The sequence below is a fragment of the Urocampus carinirostris genome, chromosome 19 (assembly GCF_059441175.1).
Source record: "Urocampus carinirostris isolate Australia breed hairy pipefish chromosome 19, RoL_Ucar_1.0, whole genome shotgun sequence".
Classification (NCBI taxonomy): Eukaryota; Metazoa; Chordata; class Actinopteri; order Syngnathiformes; family Syngnathidae; genus Urocampus; species Urocampus carinirostris.
The window spans coordinates 16,337,680-16,359,353 of record NC_142367.1 but is presented as its reverse complement, the minus strand read 5'-3'; the positions used below and the strand labels follow the sequence as shown (position 1 = coordinate 16,359,353).

Here is a 21,674-nt window from a genome sequence, read left to right as displayed (position 1 = left end):
CAAATGATCTCCTAATGTCAATGGATTCTGGCGCTTCATCACTTTTGCTGCTGCTGGATCTTAGTGCTGCTTTTGACACAGTGCACCACAATATCCTACTAGAACGGTTGGGAAAATGGATTGGTCTCTCAGGAACCGTCCTCTCGTGGTTCAGATCCTACCTCTCAGATAGGACGCACTGTGTTAAATATGGTGAAATGACATCTGAGCCCTTTAATGTTACCTGCGGTGTTCCGCAGGGTTCAGTGCTTGGCCCCCTTCTTTTCAACATTTACATGCTTCCATTAGGTGACATTATTCGCAAGTACAATATCAGCTTCCACTGCTACGCAGACGACACTCAACTCTATCTTCCGTTGGAGGAATCTTCCACACTAAACTGTGGAAATTTGGAGGCCTGCCTCACTGAGATAAAAGAGTGGATGTCACTCAATTTCTTGCGTCTTAACTCTGAAAAGACCGAAATGTTAGTCATTGGTCCATCTAAATGCCGTGACTTATTCTCAAAAACTGCTGTGAACATTGACAAATGTCACATCACACAGAGTGACTCAGTTAAAAATTTAGGTGTCATATTTGACCCTGATCTAACCTTTGAGATGCATGTAAAGAAAATTACTAGAACCGCTTTCTTCCATCTTCGTAACATTGCCAAAATCCGTTCAATACTGTCTCAGTCTGATGCGGAAACTATAATTCATGCATTTGTTACCTCCCGTCTCGATTACTGTAATGCACTACTCTCCGGTCTCCCGAAGTCCAGAATCAAGTCTCTTCAGCTAGTACAAAATGCCGCAGCGAGGCTTTTAACTAGGACAAAAAAGTACGATCACATAACACCGATTTTGGCTAACTTGCACTGGCTCCCAGTGAGCCAAAGATGTGACTTCAAGGTTCTCTTAGTATTGTACAAAATCATACATGGACTTGCTCCCTCTTATCTTTCAGATCTGATCTGCCCCTATGTCCCGGTCCGAAGCCTACGATCTGCGAGTGCCGCTCTTCTGGTGATCCCGAGAGCAAAGAAGTGTTCTGCTGGATCGAGAGCGTTCTCCATCCGGGCACCGGTGCTGTGGAATGCTCTTCCCCCTGAGATCCGATCTGCAACCTCAGTGGAAATGTTTAAATCTAAACTTAAAACTCACTTCTACTCCATTGCATATGAATAATAACCTACTCTTCTTGTCGGCTGAAAAATAGTCTGTGTAACATAGTGTACTAATCTGTGAAGCCCTTAGAGACTTATTGTGATTAAGGGCTATACAAATAAAAATGACTTGACTTGACTTGACTTGACTATATAATGACAAGCTAAATCTGAACATAAACTGTCCAAATGCTTTGTGAAACCTAAGAGAAATTAAAGGCTAAGATTAGGGTTAAGGTCTTTAACATCAATGACTTCCCCTAGGAATACTACCATCTGATTTACTCCTGTCACCAGTCTATAAAACAAGATATATATGACCTGTATATCCTTTTGCCCTTAGCTCAATGTTTCATGTGTAAAAATGTAATCGATTTCTTTAACAGGTGGTTGCACAGCAGTTGAACGAATTTTTGTCTGAAAGAAATCTAAAATTGTTCAGTCAGCATTAAAGGGAAAATCTACCAAAACAGCTCTGGTTAAAGTAATCAATGAGCTTCTCTTGGCGATAGATTCCGACGCCTTGTCAGCACTGCTTCGATACTGTTGACCAGGGGTCAGGAACAATGTTCCCTGTAATTTTCCACAGCAACGCTTGAAACAGTGAGCAACAGCAATCCCAAGTGTGGCAACTAAGTCATTATCAAACATGTTCAAAACTTGACATCACGTTACATTTTGCTGAGTATCTGGCAATGCAAAATGATTTTCCTCTTTTGAATGAATTGACTCATGTCCTATTGCAAAGGTTGTATGGCCTACAAACGTCGTTTGGTCTTACAATTAATTCACAAGATATCCATTTCTTTTTATTTCCTGATATATTTTGTCACATAATATTAACATTTTTGGGGGCTCATTTAGTCGGTTGTAAGATACAGAACTGTACTTAATCACATTTTTTAGTGGAAGTACAATGTTGGCAACAAGATTGACTTGATATAATTGGAAATTATTTGAATGCAACACAAACTTTCTTCTTTTTCCTGTGGTTTTTTTTCTACTTTTTTTTGATTCCTTTAAAAAAAATCTCATTGTGTTTATTTTTTCCAAGCTGTTACTTTTTTCTTTTTGTTCTCTATTTACTTTTTTCCTACATTTCTTTCTTTTCTTTTTTTTTTTCTGGCTTTTTTCTAAATTTTTCCTTCTTTTTTCTCTTTTGTTTCTTTTTTTCCCAGCTTTTCACAACTTTTTCATTTTGGTATTTCTTTTTTGTTCTATTCCCCCCTTATTTTAAGTCATTTTGTGCATAGTTTTACATAATATTTGGTCATGTTGGGATTAAAGAAGCAAAAACAACCCGAAGAGCCGGTTAGGACCCGAAAGAGCCGGTTCCTTTTAGTGAGCCGAGCCAAAGAAGCCGGTTCCTCAACAAACTCTACTAACTTTACTCAACTTCGTTCTCCTTCGACTCGACTTCAAAATACCGCATTTAGGACTCAACGTCAGGGGAACCCGTGTATTTTTACCTTCATGCACTGTAACTTTGACTTAAGTCGCTTCTTTATTAGTAATTTTGAGCCCTCATTTTTGTGCGCTGGCTAGATTTTCTTGTGCGCTGAGAATGTGCGAGCAGTGCGCAATTGCGCACGCGCGCAGCTTAGAGGGAACACTGGTCAGGAACCTATGGGCTTTTCATCAGTATATCTGGCTCAGAGAGTAAACTAAGACCAAATTATCACCATGCCATCCTTAGTTTTGCTAGAGCATGTGAAGCAGAGCCAATGCTCATCTACCCAATGATACTGTCCAGTATATAGAGGGCCAGTTTTTTTACTACAGTTTACAGTCAAAATTCCTCATTTTGGTTGTACATCGCTAGAGAACCTTTTATATGAAAGCTCATAAAAGTATCCATGTTTGCATGTTCACTGTTGAGACATAAAACCGACGCAACAACCCAAAAACGTCGGCAAAGCACACAGTGCAATTTGATCGGGTGACCGATAGGGTTGGGCAGAGCTCTGCACAGAGCGCAAACACGCCCTTCTGACTCTCGCCGTGCACCACCTGCCCTGAGGGTAAATAAATGGAATTCTCATTTGCAGACTTGCGACATCTGTACAAAAGAACTTTGCTTGCACCTACTATTCATGACCAAAATGACGGCAAAAATGAGCCTAAGCACACTTAGGTAAGTCTGGGAGGGAATATATTGATGAGGGCACGGCAGCTGAGCGGTTAGCACGTCCGTGGCACAGTTCTGAGGTCATGGGATCAAATCCAGCTACCAGCTTTCCTGTGGAGAGTTTGCATGTTCTCCCCGGATTCCTCTCACATTTCTAAAACTTGCATGTCAGGTTGATTGGCTCGTCTCAATTGTCCCTGGGTATGAACTAGCGAGGGAGTTGTCTGTCTCAGTGTGCCCTGCGACTGACTGGCAACCAGTTCGGGATGTCCCCTGCTGACTGCCTGAAGAAAGTTGAGATGGGCTCCAGCACCCCCACGACCCTACTGAAGATATGGATGAATATTGATATGGGATGCAGGCTCTGGCATTATTGTAAGTTCATTGATTGTATCAAATCATCAAATATCACACAGCAAAATAAAAACTACTGAAGAATAAAATAATTTCTAGAGTGCGACTTTAGGGGTTTCTTTCGAATTTTGTCTTAAAATATATGGTTTGGCTGTTTAAAAAAAATACAATATTTAGCTTTTATGGCTTTTTGAGTCCTGACCCCTGCTGTAGATATTATACTTGATATAGAAAATAGTTCGATACCTCAGGAAGCGTTCTTTCTTGGTTTAGATCCTACATCTCAGAAAGGATGAAATGTAGTAACTTCGGCAATCTGACTTCTGAACATTTTGATGTCACTTGTGGCGTTGCACTGGGCTCTGTCCTTGGTCCCCCTTCTTTTTAGTGTTGTTATGCTTCCGTTTGGTGATAATATCCACGAGTATGATATTAGTTTCTCTTCTTATGCAGATACAAAGATGAATGTCATTAAATTTTTGGGACCTTGACCCAGAAAAACGTTGTTGATTGTTTGTCTAGCTCAGGGGTCAGGAACCTTTTTGACCCAAAGAGCCATAAAAGCAAAAAAAATGTTTTAAAAAGAAATTGAGAGAGCCACATCATATATTTTCAGACAAAATTGAAAAAACTGCCAAACACGCTCTCTAGACAAAAGCTAATTCTTCAGCACATTTTATTTCACTGTGTGTTGATGATTTAATCAAATGTCTCATCTCATCTCATCTCATTAGCCGTACCGCTTATCCTCATTAGGGTCGCGGGGGGGCTGGAGCCCATCCCAGCCATCTCCGGGCAGTGGGCAGGGGACACCCTGAACTGGTTGCCAGCCAATCGCAGGGCACACAGGGACAGACAAATCATTCGCTCATTCACACCTAGGAACAATTTGGACCGGCCAATTCACCTGAAAACGTGGGAGGAAACCGGAGTGCCCGGAGGAAACCCACGTAAGCACGGGGAGAACATACAAACTCCGCACAGGAAGTCTGGAGCTGGATTTGAACCCACGACAGGTTCTGTGCCGCACAAGCGCTAACCACTGCGCCACCGTGATGAGGTTGATCAAATGTATGAAATGATAATGCCAAATCCTGTGTCCCAAATCAATGTAAATATGTCATTTTCAATTTGTCTTCCACCTTCAGTTAAGAGTGCTGAGGCAATTTCTTTCCATGAAATTTGTCCTTAATAACGGTTTCAAAACAATGTGCATGCAAAGTTCTTTTGTAAAAGTGTCACAAATTACTGCAAACGATAAGCATATGGTCATACTCACTTTCAGTATAGACTGCACTGAGCGAGAGAAAGAGAAGGAAGTGCCTTGCGCTGTGTGCAGGGATCCGCCCACCTGTACTGCTCACCCAATCAAAGTCGTTTGCCTGCGTTTTTATTCATCAGTTTAAATGGTTTCAAACTTCTGCATTAAGTGGCTTTGGCTTTATATGGACCAAAATCGGGATGAAATCACTTGACTTTGGAACGCCACAGAGAGATGTGCAATAGGTACATTGTAGGCCATGCGTACTCATGAAAAGAGCCATACATGGCTCCCGAGCCATATGTTCCCTACCCCTGGTCTAGCTGATTGTCATGACTTTGTTCTCAAACAGCGCTCTAAACGATGACAATGTAATATCACCCAAATCTAGGTCTAATATTTGATCCTTATCTGTCGTTTCAGTTACATAAGAAAAATATTACTAGAATAGCCTTCTTCCATCCTAATATTGCGAAAATTCCCCCGATGCTGTCTCAATCAGATGCTGAGATTATAATGCATGCGTTTATTACTTTTCGGCTTGATTTACAGGGTTGCAATGCTTTCCGGTCTCCCGATGTCTCGCATCAAAAGTTAGCTGATGGTTCAAAATGCGGCAACAAGGATTTGTACTTTGATCAAATCACTATAATTTCAGAAAACGTGAACTGGCTCCCTGTCCGTTTAAGATGTGACTTTAAGGTTCCGATTCTATAATACAAAGGTTTGCTTGAACTTGCCTCCTCCTTTTGTTCTTATTTTATTTCCCTCTATGTTCATGCTCTGAGCCTCTGCTTGGGAAACGTCTGCTTGTGAGCCAAGAAGAAATCTCCAGGCTCAGGAGCGTTCCCCATTTGGGTCCTGTTGCTGTGGAATGCTCTGGCCCCCGAGTTGAGATGTGTAATCTCAGTGGAAGTCTTTAAATATAGACTTAAGACACACTTCTGTCGACCTCAAATTTTCCTCTTTCTGTCCTTTCCGGCTGCATTGCTGGTAGCGAAATAAGGGTGTAGAGTAAATTAAATATCAAATATTTCATTTATTTCATTCAGAATCTAATACGGTGGGAGCAGATTCGGCCAGAAGGTGGGGCTCACAGTTTCCCCACCCGAATTAATTCAACATAGTCTCATAGTGTCTCCAGTATTTATCATGAAGGAAGCGATACTCCAAACATATTTTAATTTTAGCTTTAAATATTCGATTTTTCAGTTCATTGATATGTTATGATTGAGCAGAAGGGAAACAGTGCAGACACACAAATAAATCATTCACATGCTCGATACTTACAAACAACAATTATTTACATGACAAAAGAGAATAGAATTACACAAAAGAAAATCAAAAAAAGGACTTTATTGACACAAGCCATTACAGTCTCAGAAGACAGGTACGGAGAAAGACATTTGGTAACAATATTAAATCATTGATCCATATATGGTGTTAAGACACTCAACTCATCAAGAATTATTTTCATAACATGTCCAAAATGAAATATTATTTGCACTAGCACCAAAACAGTCAGTTGTAACCCAAAGGTCTCTTGTTGGAAGAGTTTGTTGAGAAGGATGGGGGACTAGAAGAGGCCTACCTTTGGCTTTCAAGTCCTGGTCGCATAGTCTCAGCCTTTTAAAGGACAAAGGCCACACTGGTATGGATAGTTCATGTTAATTTGCTCAGTATTTGAATCAATGTTGTTGGTTTTTTTATTGGATGAAAGTTCTTTTGTATCACTAGGAGTCACTAAGTATAACACACTGTCCCTTAAAGACAACCCCCGAAATAAGGTCATTCCAACAATAAACTCCAAGATGGTGTCGTAAACATTTCATAAAGGTAAACAAAAAAAAAAAGATAAAAATGGAGATACATTTTTATTACACATGCCAGTCGCAATACCTGGATTTCCTAATTCAAAAAATGCATTGCAGAAAATGAAAACTTGAACTTTTCATGAAACAAAAACAAATCGATTGAATCACTTTTCTCCAGTTTTGATCTCTTGTTTCAATGTGAAACGGTTATTGACTCTCAAAATATTTGAAAATTTGTGCCAAGAAGATCAACATGGAGCCCTAACAGGGAAGTTGCCGTGGTGATGCTAATTAAACCCAATTAGCAGCAGCTGTAGTAAGTGGTCATCTCCTATAAAAGCATATGTGGCCTCCAATTAGTCATGTGTGCTGCTGAAGACTGAAGTACTGTAATGGCTGGTCTTTGGCTCTTGGTGGTCCTGGCGCTTGCGGCTTTCATGGACACTGGTAACGTTTGGGAAATTCGCATGTTTGTTTGAAGAAAATGATACTAAAACTTGTGTTTGTTTTAAGGTCTTTGTTTCCCACCTGGTGCTCATCGAGGTGAATTCAATAATGATGCTAGGTGACAAAACAGAAATTGGATGTTAAAAATGTCGTTTCCTTCAGATATGCCTAATGGTGAAGTCTCACCAAGGTTTTTGGAATTGCTTCGAGCTTTGGATGAAATCGTGAAGCAACATTTAAATAAAGGTGATAACTTTGAGCGCCACTTGTTAGGCATTTTCACTCACTGTTGTAAGTTGCATCTAGTATAATGTCTGAATATATTGATAGATCAAGGAGAACTTCATGACCAGGCCCCTGCCGTCAACCACACCATGAGCCTGGATCACGCCGCCAACCACACCATGAGCCTGGATCACGCCGCCAACCACACCATGAGCCTGGATCACGCCGCCAACCACACCATGAGCCTGGATCACGCCGCCAACCACACCATGAGCCTGGATCACGCCGCCAACCACACCATGAGCCTGGACCACGCCGCCAACCACACCATGAGCCTGGACCACGCCGCCAACCACACCATGAGCCTGGACCACGCCGCCAACCACACCATGAGCCTGGACCACGCCGCCAACCACACCATGAGCCTGGACCACGCCGCCAACCACACCATGAGCCTGGACCACGCCGCCAACCACACCATGAGCCTGGACCACGCCGCCAACCACACCATGAGCCTGGACCACGCCGCCAACCACACCATGAGCCTGGACCACGCCACCAACCACACCATGAGCCTGGACCACGCCGCCAACCACACCATGAGCCTGGACCACGCCGCCAACCACACCATGAGCCTGGACCACGCCGCCAACCACACGATGAGCCTGGACCACGCCGCCAACCACACGATGAGCCTGGACCACGCCGCCAACCACACGATGAGCCTGGACCACGCCGCCAACCACACGATGAGCCTGGACCACGCCGCCAACCACACGATGAGCCTGGACCACGCCGCCAACCACACGATGAGCCTGGACCACGCCGCCAACCACACGATGAGCCTGGACCACGCCGCCAACCACACGATGAGCCTGGACCACGCCGCCAACCACACGATGAGCCTGGACCACGCCGCCAACCACACCATGAGCCTGGACCACGCCGCCAACCACACCATGAGCCTGGACCACGCCGCCAACCACACCATGAGCCGCGACTACTCCGCCGCCAACCTGGACTACCGCCTTGATGAAATGCAGGATATGGTTTCTGTCTTGTCAGTGAATGTGTGAAATTGTTACCATAACACCAATAAAGACTAAAACAAATTCAAATCATATAACTATTTTTCTCCATGTTTAGATGTGTGTAAGAAAATTGTCTTGTATGCAAATTTTGGTTTTATTAGTATCTGGAGGATAATCACATTTTTAAACCATAAACAATTTGTATGTATTTTAAATGTTCAATAAATTGCTCAATTCGATTCCAATCAGAATCTTCTAGATTACAGATTCTGTATAGCCCATAATGTCTTAAAGTAGTGCACAGTATAACAAATACACCAGCCTCTGATCTTAAACCAACATGCGGGCAAGGCAAAAACTCAAAACCCCAACACTAAACCATACCTTGAGAAGATTTAGAATTGGTAATCCCCCTTCCAGGGTGCACTAGTTTTACCATTGGGTTAAAGTACACAAAAGAAAATGAGTATGTTGAAATTTGTCAGTCCATAACGGCCACAATGCAATCTCCCATATCTGTTGGCTGGTCAATGTAGACACTGGTCCGGTGACTTATCTCAAATCATTGTATGTTGTATCACCACCAGCCAGAAAGAAAGTAGGAGGTGGGCATCAATTCTGAGTTATTGAATAGAATGGGTCTTAAGTCTAGATTTAAAAACTTCCACTGAGGTTGCAGATCTCATCTCCGGGGGAAAAGTATTCCACAGCACTGGGGCCTGGATGGAGAATGGTTTTGAGCCTGCAGACTTCTTCTTGGCTCTTGGAGTCACAAGTAGACCGACATTTTCCGAGCAGAGGCTCCGTGCAGGGACATAGGGGGAAATTGATTCTGATAGGAGGGCTCAAGTCTATACAAACATAAGTGGAGTGGGAGCCAGTGCAAGTTAGCTAATATAAGAGTCAAATGCTAAAAAAATTTGTCTTGGTCAAGTCTTGCTGTGAGGAAATGGGTGCTGCATTGCGTTTGTAAAGTATATTGCTTGAAGGGATTTCCAATCATGGAGCAATTGGCTGAGGCTGACATGTATAAAGCTCAGAGATGATTGAGAGTGTGGAATAGAATAAATTTGTGCTATATTAAGCTGAAACCTTTTATAACTATATCCTTAGTTTGTGAATAAATGTTGGCTTTTTCAGTAATAATGGACTGCAAAATTCCCTTTATTTTTTCAAATGGTCACCACAAATGTCTGAATCTCAATCTTTATGATTACAATGATGAAAAAAATGCATCAGTATATTGTTTTTAGTATGATTTAACAATTGGACAATCTCAAAGTCATATTAGAACAATGCCCCCTATGTCATAAGTCCAGTTGGTGCCAATTTAAGATAACAGCAGTTGTGGTGACTTGTAGCTTGAGTTTAGTTTGACTTTTTGTTCATTTTTAAGACGCTGAAGTCATGGCTATCTCTCAGGTATTGATTCTTTCGGTGCAAGCTAATGTTATTTTTAGAATTTACATTTTGGAGCTTCAATCTAAAACACGGGTGTCAAACTCATTTTAACTCAGGGGCCACACGATAGAACAAACATTCTGTCGGGGGCTGGATGAAGAGATAAAAAAAGATAAGACAAAGAGGGAGGGAAAAGGAGAGAGGGGGGGACAAAGAAAGAAAAAGAGAGAGGTAGAGAGCGTGGGAAACAAAGGATAAAAAGTCGTGAAAGAGGGGGAAAAGAAAGGGAGAGGAAGAAAGAAATCAAAGAGAAATAGAAAGACAGAAGGAGAGAAAAGAGAAAAGAAAGCGCGAAGGGTATGAAGAGAGAATAAGAAAAGAGTGAAAAGGAAAAAAGGAAGTTAGAGCAAAAGAGGTTAAAAGACACAGAGAGAAAGAGACAAAGAGCAACAAAGAGAAAAAGAGAGACACAGAGAGTGAAAGAGACAGAGTGGGAGAAAAGGGGTGGAAAAGAAAGAGAGAAATAAATACAAGTACAGTGTCTTTGTGAGAGGAACCTGGCTTTGGCAACATCAAGTTGACATATTTCAACCTGCAGCTTGTTTTTCTCTTGCGCTTCTCTGAGTGTTGTCTCACGGGCCGGATTCAATCCCTTAGCGGGCCTGATATGGCCCGCGGGCCGCTTGTTTGACACCTGTGATCTAAAAGCTGAGGATAAGGATGACAGTGATGAAAATCCCCAAATGCAATATGTATCTGTTATGAATATTTATCTTGTTCTTTTCTTTATGATGCTACAATAATAAAGCGATCAAGGTTAAAACTTTGTAGTAGAAAGAAGAAAAGAACACACTCTGAATCGGAAACTTAGGTATTTGATAGACCCTTCCATCAGAGGTACGTGCTTCCAGAATCGGCTCAAGGAAGAACACATCTGCTTTTTCAGGAACGAATTTAGTGTAAAACAAAGGAAGGAAACTACACGTCTGATTGGTTTATATGAACACAGGAAATGAATCTGATTGGTTTAGACAGGTATCACATGATTTAGATGTAATGTATAATGTTGGTCGCTAGATGGCGTGTGAGTATAATAAATGATACACCACAGCAGTTCATTATTTGAAAATAGATGGACTTACTGTGCGTAGTTTGTATGTTCTCCCCGTGCTTGCGTGGGTTTCCTCAGGGCACTCCGGTTTCCTCCCACATTCCAAAGACATGCATCTCAGGTGGATTGGCCGGTCCAAATTGTCCCTAGGTGTGAATGAGCGAGCGAGTTGTCTGTCCCTGTGTGCCCTGCGATTGGCTGGCAACCAGTTCAGGGTGTCCCCTGCCCATTGCCCGATGATTGCTGGGATGGGCTCCAGCACCCCCGCGACCCTACTGAGGATGAGCGGTGCAGCTAATGAGATGAAATATGAGATGGGCGTCTTGGTAAAATTACCAGTGGCCTCCAAATTCTAGAGACAAAGTTCCTTTGGCTTGGGAAGCTTATGCTCTTGTTCTTGGGTTGTATGGGTGAGCAGAAAGGAGCTCTGTGCATCTGTTTGATAATAGATAGGGAGGTTAAAACAACACACTTATTGAGCACTATAGAAATATAAACGTAAAAGTATATATTGGATAGAATATAGTATAAAAGCCACATTTGGACCTTAATTTCCCTTACAAGAGCTCTGTTTTATAATGGATTTCCCCCCATTTTTCTATTTTTCTTGCTTTTTATTTCTTCCTTTTTCTTTTCTTTCATTTTGATTATCCACCTTCTTGCTGTTAAGAGTACCACCTAAAAACTTCCTAAAAGGCAAAAAAAAAGCAAAATATTGTGGATTGGTCTCTTTGAGTCTCTGTAGATTGTATTCTTCTTTGTGCTTTGTAGCGCTTGTTTTTAGATGCACTGCTTAATACAGTTGCGTTTAGTCATCAAATATTACACACTGTCCCTTTAAGAATGCAGCTAATTGAGCATTAAAGGGAATATTGAAGTCGTTTTGCTGTTCATTTTGTTTATTTTTTCTAAAAACATGCATACAGTATATTCTACTATCTCTCTATTAAACTCAGGGTTGGGTAGGGTTACTTTAACTAGATTACTTTCAATTACTTTTGGATTACTCCAATACCAAGTATGCTAATAAAAGACAAAATAAACTAAATATGAATAAAATGATGACTCACAACAGGTGGTAAGCTTTCTCTCCTGGCTTTTTTCTTGATTTTGGTCGTCTTGCAATTAGGGTTGTGGGGGGGGGGTCCTCAAGTCAGACCAGTTGAGAACCGCTGATCTAAAACACTTTCTTTTTAATCATTATTTAAATATATATCATTTTTCTCCTGCTCCGGGCCACATTGTTTTGTGCACGTTATCCACATGTTGCAAAATGGCCGCCTTCTGTTTTGTCATCGACCCAAAACAATGTCACAGAACTCGGCTTATGGATGTCATGTGACCAAAACCCTGCCTTTAACTTTTAAATGAAATAAAAAATAAACAGTATTCGATAATTCCGAGTAACATAAAACAGTGAGAAAGTGAAAAATTGCATATTTTGAATGTAAATTTTGGTATTGTTGTTTTTTTCAAGGATGTATTTTTTTTTAAACTATTATCTCAGCTGGTTCTCATTAGAGGCAATCAGCAGCAGGTGTGCTGACTTGTCACTTTGTTGTTAAAAGCCGCCATGTTTTGGAGTTAGCAAGGTTGTGCTGAGGTGATGGCGGCTGCTCAGGTTGTGGTGGTGTTGCTGGCGTGTGTGCTCTGGAAAATCCAAGGTATCGTTTATGGTTAATCTTAAATTCTTATCAAAAACATAGGTTTCTGAGTGTTAAAATGAGTTTTGTTGAAATTTCAGCTCTGCCAGATGACTCTAATTCAGACCTTCAACAAAGAGCGATGCTAGGTGAGAATTCTATTATCAGACCTGTCAACCTCCAGGGCTCCATGTCCTTAGAAACTGTCGTATTGTCCCATACAAAATAATCCTACACCATATTTTTTTTCGCGTTAATTTATGTAGTTTAACATGTTATGTTGTACATGTGTTTCGTTATACCATATATTTGGGTAGGGTTACTTTAACTTGATCACTTTCAATGACTTTTGGATGACTCCAATACCAAATATGCTAATAAAAGACAAAAGAAACTAAATATGAATAAAATAATGACTCACAACACGTGGTAAGCTTTCTCTCCTGGCTTTGATCTCTTTGATCTCCGGCAAAACTAACATCAAATGCGACAGAAACAAAATGAAAAGAAATCCAAACAGCTTGCCAACATCATTTTTGCCGTTCTATGTATTCCGTTACTCCCCAAGCCTGCACAAAATGTAGTCATTTTGTTCATATTTAGTTTATTTTGTCTTTTATTAGCATATTTGGTATTGGAGTAATTGAAAGTAATCCAGTTAAAGTAACTACCCAACCCTGTGTATGTATATAGTTAGTTAGTTTAACATTTTATTGTGAGATCCTGAGTTGCTCGACACGAATAAGGTTTATAATAAAAAAATGTTAAAAAATTGACTAGCTTGGACGTTCACTGCAGAAGGAAAAAAATGCATGCAAATATAATTACGGTAAGTAGAATAAGTTTCTTTTTCAAATTATGAATTTTCTGGATTAAATTGTTTGTAATATACTGATTAAAGGGATGTCCTTTTAATTATACTTCCTTCTTTTCTTAACCTATTTATACAATGTAGTAATTCGTGATCTAATGCAGCAAAGCAAGTGAGCTTTGAGAGCCGGCTCTTTTTAATGAGTTGAGCCGAAAAAGCCAGTTCTCTAAAAAGAGACGGACTTCCTTTCACTACACAACTCGAACCCGTTTGACTTGATTTGCTGTTTCGTGATAGTCGGTGTATACCGGATGGTACCCATCATTGCCAAATTAGCGTTTTTCCGTATAGATTTTCTTGTACGTTGTACAGATATGTATTATATATATTAATCTCTGACAATTGAGCAGTATTGCCTAAAACGGGGATATCAAACTCGATTGCACAAGGGGCCAAAATTTAAAACACACTTAAGGTCGCGGGCCAACCAGGATAAACATCTATTGAACACACTTAAACTTAATGTTTTTAGAACATAAATATGAATAAACGGACAAGAATATTACATTTAAACCTTAATTCACTCATACAGTATTTATTATTTTGCTCTCAATAAAAATAGCTTGTTAATTATACAACTTACAACATTCAAATTCCTTTGCTCCTATGTCAATGTATATATGAAACTTAAAAATCCCAAAAGATTTTGCTCTCCTGTCAAAAGCAGAAATATGAATGCTACAAAACCTGGGAACATACATAAAACATGTTTTGTTGTTTGTTTTCAGAAATAATTCTAATTTTTCTGTTTCTTTGCTCTTATGACTCTGATTTGATCATTTGCTCTGATCGCAGCCGGACACTGTGTAGTTCTTAGTAATATTGTGTTTTCAGCGCGGCGAAAAGGTCATAGTGTGTATATAGCAGGGGTCGGGAACCTTTTTGACTCAAAGCCATAAAAGCAAAATATATTAATTTTATTTTGGGAAAGAGCTACACTATATATTAGACAAATGTACTAAATTGCTAAACCCGCATCATGATTTGATAAAAAATATGAAGAGAATAATGCCAGTGCCCGTGTCCTAAAATCAACAAACGTACCACTTTAAACTTGTCTCTTTCTTGCAATTACTCAAGATCGGTCAAACTCATTTTGACCCTTTTTTTCCTACATATTGGTTTCAAAACCAGATGCAAGCATTTATTTTGTAAAAACGTCGCAACATTCGGAGAACAGGGAGCCTGATGTGCTTACTTTTGGTGCAGACGGCGTAGGGGCGAGAGATGGGAGGGAGTGCTTGCACTTTTTGCATAGCTCCACTCACCCAAATTACTAAGTTCTCTTCCGGTGTTTTGGCTTATTACAATTTGTTCCGTGGATTCATCAAAAAGTATCCGAACACTGAACACAGATTATATAGTGAGCTTTTATATAAAGGATTCTTTAGCGTTGTACAGCCAAAACAAGATATATTTTGTGTGGCACCTTGACTGAAAATCGTAGTGAAAACATGCCCTATATACTCTGAAAGGTTCTGTAGTATATTTCAATTTTGGTTAGGCTTTGCGTATATTTGAATAGTATCAGTGGCTGAACTTTTGAACGGGCCATCTATAACATTAATGTAAAATGGTCTTGCGGGCCAGGCGTTTGACACATGTGGCTTATTTGTTTACACAAGTTATTATGATTGGTCATAACTCTGGATACAATCATGTATACACTCTTCACAAAATCTAACATTTAAAGAGGTAGTAAGACTAATATTTCTATTAATATACAAGGTAAACAACTACCGACAAATATTCAAGTTTCCCAACTTCATTCCTAGATCAAGTTATATGATCATGATTAATGTTCCATTATCTACATCAATTTAAATATTATACAGTATACGTATTTGTGATGCATATACAAAATATTAATGTTTATAAGTTTAGTCGGATATTATATGCTATTTCACCGGATGCTAACGTTAGCATAGCGCTAAATCTCCCGCTCGCTGCTATCAATAAACTGCAGCTTGCACACCCCAACGGAGCTTTATCGTCGACGGCGACTTTAATCAGGCCTGTTTATGGACTGTACTCTCAAATCCATTCAATATGTGAACTGAGCAATTCGGGAAAAACACTGGACTATGTGTAATGTAAGATCAAACATTCCGGTTGTATCCACCAACTGTTTGTCCCTCACCACCGCCCCCCTTTCCGAAGGAAAACAAAGCCTACTTACAACAAAGACAGTTAGTTCTTTGTTCCTTTATCTCGTTGTTTCCTTATCCTCAATGTAAATGTGGAACTGGAGTCGTCCAATTTCGTTGTCACAGCATATCCCATGTTGTAACGATGACAATAAAGGCATATTCTATTCTATAATCATTAGCGGCACTGTCTGAAATGTTTTTTGTTTTGAATGTCGTTACTAGTAATAAAATAACGGCGATCGGTGCTTCAGCCTTATCCTTTAGTGCACATGTGGCTGCATAATGTACTTTATTTTTGTTGTTGTTGGTTTGATGCTGTGCAGTTGAGTGCTTTTCCTTATATATCATGGGTTTCTAGATGTGATGTCCAGTGATGGATCACTTGAGGGAGCTTTTGAATATTTGAAGGCTTTGAATGCTGTCTTCAAGCTGCAAAATGAAGGTGGGTAAATGAGGTCAAATACCATTTTACAATTCCCTACTTTGCTACACGACTATTGTTCGCTAATGTCAAACTTGATTTAAGCAAAAATGTAATCTGGACATAAGGTTGATTAAAGTAACTTGTATGGTTTTTATTTCCATTGACAGCAAACGACTACTCTCTTCCTGATAAGGCTCATAATCTGACAAACGATGACATTTCCCACAATGTGAGCAAAGATGGGTTGACCTTCAACATGACCAATGATGCTGTAAACCACAAAGTCTTCTACCATGACATGTCTCACAACCTGACCAACAATGGAGTTAACCAAAACATGAGCAATGATGCGGTCAACCACAATGTGAGAAACGAGGTCTTCTACCTTGACATGTCCCACAATGTGAGCAATGATGGGGTGAACCACAACATTAGCAACAATGTCTTCTACCATGACATGTCCCACAACATGAGTGATGCTGTCAACGACGTCTTCTACCTCGACATGTCCCACAACATGAGTGATGCTGTCAACGACGTCTTCTACCTCGACATGTCCCACAACATGACTGATGCTGTGAACCACAATGTGAGCAATGATGGGTTGAACCACAACATGAGCAACGATGTCTTCCACAATGACATGTCTCTCAACATGACCAATGATGCTGTCAACCACAACATGACCAATGATTGGTTGAACCACGTGGGCAACGATGTCCTCTACAATGACCTGTCACACAACATGACCAATGATGGGTTGAACCACAACATGAGCAACGATGTCTTCTACCATGACGTGTCCCATAACATGAGCAAAGATGTAGTTGACCACAACATGACCAATGATGGGTTGCGCAACGATGTCTTCCACAATGACATGTCTTACAACATGACCAATGATGCTGTGAACCACAATGTGAGCAATGATGGGTTGAACCACAACATGACCAACGATGGGGTGAACCATAACATGAGCAATGATTGGTCAAACCACAACATGAGCAACGATGTCTTCTACCATGACATGTCTCTCAACATGACCAATGATGCTGTGAACCACAATGTGAGCAATGATGGGTTGAACCACAACATGACCAACGATGGGGTGAACCATAACATGACCAACGATGGGTTGAATCACAACATGAGCAACGAAGTCTTCTACCATGACATGTCTCACAACATGAGCAATGATTGGTCAAACCACAACATGAGCAACGATGTCTTCTACCATGACGTGTATCTCAACATGAGCAATGATGCTGTGAACCACAACATGACCAACGATGGGTTGAACCAAAACATGAGCAATGATGTCTTCTACCATAACGTGAGCAAAGATGTAGTTGACCACAACATGACCAATGATGGATTGAACCATAACATGAGCAACGATGCTGTGAACTACAACATGACCAATGATGGGTTGAACCAAAACATGAGCAACAATGTCTTCTACCATGACGTGTCTCATAACGTGAGCAACGATGGGTTGAACCACAACATGACCAACGATGTCTTCTACCATGACATGTCTCACAACATGAGCAACGATTGGTCAAACCTCAACATGAGCAATGATTCTGTGAACCACAACATGAGCAATGATGGGTTGAACCACAACATGAGCAACGATGTCTTCTACCATGACGTGTATCTCAACATGAGCAATGATGCTGTGAACCACAACATGACCAACGATGGGTTGAACCAAAACGTGAGCAATGATGTCTTCTACCATAACGTGAGCAAAGATGTAGTTGACCACAACATGAGCAACGATGGGTTGAACCACAACATGACCAACGATGTCTTCTACCATGACATGTCTCACAACATGAGCAACGATTGGTCAAACCTCAACATGAGCAATGATTCTGTGAACCACAACATGAGCAATGATGGGTTGAACCACAACATGAGCAACGATGTCTTCTACCATGACGTGTATCTCAACATGAGCAATGATGCTGTGAACCACAACATGACCAACGATGGGTTGAACCAAAACATGAGCAATGATGTCTTCTACCATAACGTGAGCAAAGATGTAGTTGACCACAACATGAGCAACGATGGGTTGAACCACAACATGACCAACGATGTCTTCTACCATGACATGTCTCACAACATGAGCAACGATTCTGTGAACCACAACATGAGCAATGATTGGTCGAACCACAACATGAGCAATGATGTCTTCTACCATGACGTGTATCTCAACATGAGCAACGATTCTGTGAACCACAACATGACCAACGATGTCTTCTACCATGACATGTCTCACAACATGAGCAACGATTGGTCAAACCTCAACATGAGCAATGATTCTGTGAACCACAACATAAGCAATGATGGGTTGAACCACAACATGAGCAACGATGTCTTCTACCATGACGTGTATCTCAACATGAGCAATGATGCTGTGAACCACAACATGACCAACGATGGGTTGAACCAAAACATGAGCAATGATGTCTTCTACCATAACGTGAGCAAAGATGTAGTTGACCACAACATGAGCAACGATGGGTTGAACCACAACATGACCAACGATGTCTTCTACCATGACATGTCTCACAACATGAGCAACGATTGGTCAAACCTCAACATGAGCAACGATTCTGTGAACCACAACATGAGCAATGATTGGTCGAACCACAACATGAGCAATGATGTCTTCTACCATGACGTGTATCTCAACATGAGCAACGATTCTGTGAACCACAACATGACCAATGATGGGTTGAACCACAACATGAGCAACGATGTCTTCTACCATGACGTGTATCTCAACATGAGCAATGATGCTGTGAACCACAACATGACCAACGATGGATTGAACCAAAACATGAGCAATGATGTCTTCTACCATAACGTGAGCAAAGATGTAGTTGACCACAACATGACCAATGATGGATTGAACCATAACATGAGCAACGATGCTGTGAACTACAACATGACCAATGATGGGTTGAACCAAAACATGAGCAACAATGTCTTCTACCATGACGTGTCTCATAACGTGAGCAAAGATGTAGTTGACCACAATATGACCAATGATGGGTTGAACCACAACATGAGCAACGATGGGTTGAACCACAACATGACCAACGATGTCTTCTACCATGAGATGTCTCACAACATGAGCAACGATTCTGTGAACCACAACATGAGCAATGATTCTGTGAACCACAACATGAGCAATGATGGGTTGAACCACAACATGAGCAACGATGTCTTCTACCATGACGTGTATCTCAACATGAGCAATGATGCTGTGAACCACAACATGACCAACGATGGGTTGAACCAAAACATGAGCAATGATGTCTTCTACCATAACGTGAGCAAAGATGTAGTTGACCACAACATGAGCAACGATGGGTTGAACCACAACATGACCAACGATGTCTTCTACCATGACATGTCTCACAACATGAGCAACGATTCTGTGAACCACAACATGAGCAACGATTCTGTGAACCACAACATGAGCAATGATTCTGTGAACCACAACATGAGCAATGATGGGTTGAACCACAACATGAGCAACGATGGGTTGAACCAAAACATGAGCAATGATGTCTTCTACCATAACGTGAGCAAAGATGTAGTTGACCACAACATGAGCAACGATGGGTTGAACCACAACATGACCAACGATGTCTTCTACCATGACATGTCTCACAACATGAGCAACGATTCTGTGAACCACAACATGAACAATGATTGGTCGAACCACAACATGAGCAATGATGTCTTCTACCATGACGTGTATCTCAACATGAGCAACGATTCTGTGAACCACAACATGACCAATGATGGGTTGAACCACAACATGAGCAACGATGTCTTCTACCATGACGTGTCTCATAACGTGAGCAAAGATGTAGTTGACCACAATATGAGCAACGATGTCTTCTACCATGACATGTCTCACAACATGAGCAACGATTGGTCAAACCTCAACATGAGCAATGATTCTGTGAACCACAATATGACCAATGATGGGTTGAACCACAACATGAGCAACGATGTCTTCTACCATGACGTGTATCTCAACATGAGCAATGATGCTGTGAACCACAACATGACCAACGATGGGTTGAACCAAAACATGAGCAATGATGTCTTCTACCATAACGTGAGCAAAGATGTAGTTGACCACAACATGAGCAACGATGGGTTGAACCACAACATGACCAACGATGTCTTCTACCATGACATGTCTCACAACATGAGCAACGATTCTGTGAACCACAACATGAACAATGATTGGTCGAACCACAACATGAGCAATGATGTCTTCTACCATGACGTGTATCTCAACATGAGCAACGATTCTGTGAACCACAACATGACCAATGATGGGTTGAACCACAACATGAGCAACGATGTCTTCTACCATGACGTGTCTCATAACGTGAGCAAAGATGTAGTTGACCACAATATGAGCAACGATGTCTTCTACCATGACATGTCTCACAACATGAGCAACGATTGGTCAAACCTCAACATGAGCAATGATTCTGTGAACCACAATATGACCAATGATGGGTTGAACCACAACATGAGCAACGATGTCTTCTACCATGACGTGTATCTCAACATGAGCAATGATGCTGTGAACCACAACATGACCAACGATGGGTTGAACCAAAACATGAGCAATGATGTCTTCTACCATAACGTGAGCAAAGATGTAGTTGACCACAACATGAGCAACGATGGGTTGAACCACAACATGACCAACGATGTCTTCTACCATGACATGTCTCACAACATGAGCAATGATTGGTCAAACATCAACATGAGCAACGATTCTGTGAATCACAACATGACCAACGATGTCTTCTACCATGACATGTCTCACAACATGAGCAATGATCGGTCAAACATCAACATGAGCAACGATTCTGTGAACCACAACATGAGCAATGATTGGTCAAACCACAACATGAGCAATGATGTCTTCTACCATGACATGTCTCACAACATGAGCAACTATTCTGTGAACCACAACATGACCAATGATGGGTTGAACCACAACATGAGCAACGATGTCTTCTACCATGACGTGTCTCACAACATGAGCAACGATTCTGTGAACCAAAACACGAGCAACAATGTCTTCTACCATAACGTGAGCAAAGATGTAGTTGACCACAACATGACCAATGATGGGTTGAACCACAACATGAGCAACGATGTCTTCTACCATGACATGTCTCACAACATGAGCAATGATTGGTCAAACCACAACATGAGCAACGATAGCTTCTACCATGACACGGCCCACAATGTGAGCAACGGCGCCATCAACCACAATATAAGTAATATTGGGTTGAACTACAACATGAGCAGCAAGGCTATCAAAAACCAGAGCGCTACAACCAGGAGAAAAGAAGACTTCAGTTTTGCATTTGAAATGGTGAATGATTATTGAAACAAATAAAACATTCTTCTTTTTAAGCAACTTTTGTTTCATATCTGTGGGTTTTGAATTTTTACGGGTACTTGGCTTTGTAATCAAGGTTAGGATAATTAGAGGTAGTACAGTGTAACTTAAAATTTGAAACCCAACTTCAGTATTTTCTATTGCACTCGTGTAACAATATTCTAAGACTAAATACAGTTATTGCTGTAAATGGGGACCAATCA

General features: G+C 40.9%; 3 protein-coding genes across 3 annotated transcripts; all 3 read left to right on the top strand.

Annotated features, from left to right (window-relative positions):
• The first annotated feature begins 7,042 nt into the window (after nt 1–7,042).
• Nucleotides 7,043–8,494, top strand: LOC148347508 (uncharacterized). Its single transcript, XM_088323942.1, has 4 exons — nt 7,043–7,151; nt 7,218–7,247; nt 7,314–7,397; nt 7,482–8,494. The coding sequence occupies exons 1-4, from the start codon at nt 7,097–7,099 to the stop codon at nt 8,450–8,452; spliced, it is 1,140 nt and encodes a 379-aa protein (XP_088180068.1). The 5' UTR covers nt 7,043–7,096; the 3' UTR covers nt 8,453–8,494.
• A 3,947-nt stretch (nt 8,495–12,441) lies between these two features.
• Nucleotides 12,442–20,490, top strand: LOC148347507 (uncharacterized; the record flags this gene model as incomplete). Its single annotated transcript, XM_088324274.1, has 4 exons — nt 12,442–12,583; nt 12,664–12,711; nt 15,942–16,025; nt 16,175–20,490. Coding segments are annotated over exons 1-4 (4,506 nt in total), but the record flags the coding sequence as incomplete, so codon positions are not given.
• LOC148347506 (uncharacterized) lies at nt 20,482–21,489 on the top strand. The gene has a single exon (XM_088323573.1). The coding sequence runs from the start codon at nt 20,491–20,493 to the stop codon at nt 21,457–21,459; it is 969 nt and encodes a 322-aa protein (XP_088179699.1). The 5' UTR covers nt 20,482–20,490; the 3' UTR covers nt 21,460–21,489.
• The last annotated feature ends 185 nt before the right edge of the window (nt 21,490–21,674 follow it).